Source organism: Charadrius vociferus, unplaced genomic scaffold (assembly GCF_000708025.1).
Source record: "Charadrius vociferus isolate BGI_N301 unplaced genomic scaffold, ASM70802v2 scaffold63, whole genome shotgun sequence".
Taxonomy (NCBI): domain Eukaryota; kingdom Metazoa; phylum Chordata; class Aves; order Charadriiformes; family Charadriidae; genus Charadrius; species Charadrius vociferus.
The window spans coordinates 1,590,705-1,593,544 of record NW_009647579.1 but is presented as its reverse complement, the minus strand read 5'-3'; the positions used below and the strand labels follow the sequence as shown (position 1 = coordinate 1,593,544).

The window sequence follows — 2,840 nt, the reverse complement described above, 5'->3', positions numbered from 1 at the left end:
CACTGGTTTTAACGCTTGGACTTTCAGATTTCCCTAGTGATTGTTGTATTACTGTTGACTGGTCAAAGGAAAAAGGCAAGAGCAAACTGTGCTGCTCTCTGGCAGAGGTGTCAGTCTGCAACTTTTCCATTCTCTCTGGATTGGGATACGGAGGTGCAGGCTGTTCCTTTGGTACAGAGGTTCCAAACAGTTCCTCCAAAGTCAGATGCTTCTGCCTTGACTGAAATGGCTAGAAAGAAGGGAAAAGGAAGTTTTCAGTTTAGAAACATACACACCACTGTGCATCTCTCACAGTGTATTACAATTTCAAGAGAACTATGAAAGACAACTAGTTGAAATGCATCTAAAATACAGTTTGGATATCAAGTGTGCCTTATTTACAGGAATTTTGAAATCAATTTCATTTACAAGGAACATCCTGTCAACATAAGCTGTTTCTCTATAGCCTTCTATGGACAGACTGTGCACTAGTGGTAAAGAAGGGGGAAGGCTATGGATTACATATGGATATGTAATTAAGATGGCACCTGCCATCATCGATCAGCCCTAATGACACAAGGCACTTCAGGGGGCAGGGAACCACCAAAAAAAACCAACCAACAAACCCCAAACATACATGTTGAACAAAATAGGCATAGAATCTGTAGAGTTGGAAATAATTAAATGGCCTAAAAGATAAGAAAGGAACAGAGAAACCCGAAGGTACACAACTAATATAGCAATACATGCCTAGACAGTTCTTCTCACCCTTTTCATCAACAATGCAATAGATGTTACAATAGGTAAAAGAATCTATGTAAACCTATATATGTATATACCTCCTTGAAAAGTGTGTATATATATACACACCATTACATCTATCAGTCCTTCAGCCTCTCCTAAAAATATACATCTAGCCTACAACACTGACACTGTTAGAAAAATCTGATGTTAAGGATATAATCTTTTTAATATTTTGCTGAAAATGTTTAAAAATGTGTTTCACTAAAAAGAAACAGCTATTAACACCCTTAATCTCAAAATTTTCCTGTTTTTTTTTTTTTCAGGTTACACAGGACCAGAAGTTATGTAAAACAGCTGGACTAAAATACAACATTCTGTTCAGAAGACTGAATGGCCTGCAGCACAGTTCCAGTGTATTCTGATGGTATGTCTAAACAAAGATGCTATTTTACAATGACAACTACTGTACCATGACATTGCTACGCTAGCTGTAATTTTACTAGCACAGATAACAGCAGTGAAGGTATGCCAGTACCGGTTGCATGCAAGTAGTCTAACAAGAAAACCTTCAGCTTGAAATCATATTGATTTCTGCCCAGGTTACTAATCTCTATTGACATTGTTGTTATTCATTTTTAGCTAGCTTAAAGTCAGGCACACTTTCATTTTGCAGCTGATATGTTCTATAATTTATAAGCCTTGTTAATTATGTTCGGAATTCTTCTTAAAAAGTTGGTTTCACTTTTCTCTGCTGATACTGTTCTAAGACCTGTCTTTCAACTGTAAAGATTCCGTTAAGAGAAAAATCACTATCCCATGTCATTTCAAACTCAGCTTTTCACTTCAGTATGATAAATTGACTATCTTTCCTTCGTTCTCCGATTCTATGATTAATACATTACAATAGTCAAGTAATAAACAGAAATCTCTACCATGTTCTGATCCAAGTCAGACTAGCCACTTACGTGGATACAGTCTCAAACATGAAGTCAATTTCCAGCCTGAAGTATAAAACACATCTGTTGCCTGCCCCATCTGTGGCTGAGGTATATTTTGAGTGTATCATCAGCTAGGTATGTTCTGAAGACCCTTATCAGCAGGGGCTGCAAAGAGGCAACAGCATCACTTCACTCAATAGGAACAGAGTGCTGCTCAGAGGGTTTCTCCAAAAATCATTTCAGATACATTGAAACGTGAATTAGCAGTCAGAGTTGGCACTATAAAGTTTAATTTCAGTGTTCTGATTCAGTTTTGCCAATCGCTGGCACAAAAGCATTTCATGTTAGAACTGTTTTTCATTTTGAACTGCCAAGATAAAACACTTGAACTTCAGAATATCACAGAGAAGACATTTATTTTTATTCCCAAATCTGTGATATCTTTAGCATGAAATGAAGTTAGCCAATCAACATACAAGTGTGACATTTTGGTGGGTGTTTAGGAATCTCACTGTACTTATCATATGTACACTATTTTTTAATTTCTTTGGTCACCTGTTTCAATTAGATGAAAAATGTGTTTTTACAGTACAAACTAAGTGTTTTTCCAGTAGTGTTCCAGTTGTCCACATTATTACAAATATGATTAAGAATAAACACATTTATGATATACTTGAACCCAGTTAACTAGCTTTTATAGAATTCTTATCACTTATGTTACCTGATTTTTTTTCCCCCCAATATCTCTGCAGCTATTATTTTAAATAGCTCACAGAATTAAAAATAGGCCATTTCACCTGGTCTATAAATTGACTGTTTCCCTTTAATTACTTCAGAGCTGTATGTTAGAATCTTATCTTTCAAATTTTTCCTTTAGTAGTTATTTGATTTCTGTTCTGCAGTTCCATGCACAGGTGGGGCACTTCAGCTGATTGCATACAGTCTACATGGAGTGAACCCCCCCCCCATATATCTTCTTCAAAACAAAGCCTCAGGCAACCCTGTTGCCAGGTCTCAAGACCAGGCACGCAGCAAGAGGAGCTGGCTGCCAGGGGTCAGTCTGTCACTTGTGCTGATCCAAAAGCAGAGGTGCTGCTGAGAGGGTAGGGGGGGCTGCCATAGCCATTAATCCCAGTGAACCCCCCCACCCCTCATTTTAATTCCTTAACTGTCCCAGCC

General features: G+C 37.7%; 1 protein-coding gene across 1 annotated transcript in view; it reads right to left on the bottom strand.

Moving 5' to 3' along the window:
* Nucleotides 1-2,840, bottom strand: part of DCP1A (decapping mRNA 1A) — a 34,142-nt gene that overhangs the window by 7,174 nt on the left and 24,128 nt on the right. Inside the window, exon 7 of the mRNA XM_009880938.1 lies at nt 4-229. Within this exon, the coding sequence (XP_009879240.1) occupies nt 4-229 (226 nt within the window). The remainder of the gene's footprint in view (nt 1-3; nt 230-2,840) is intronic.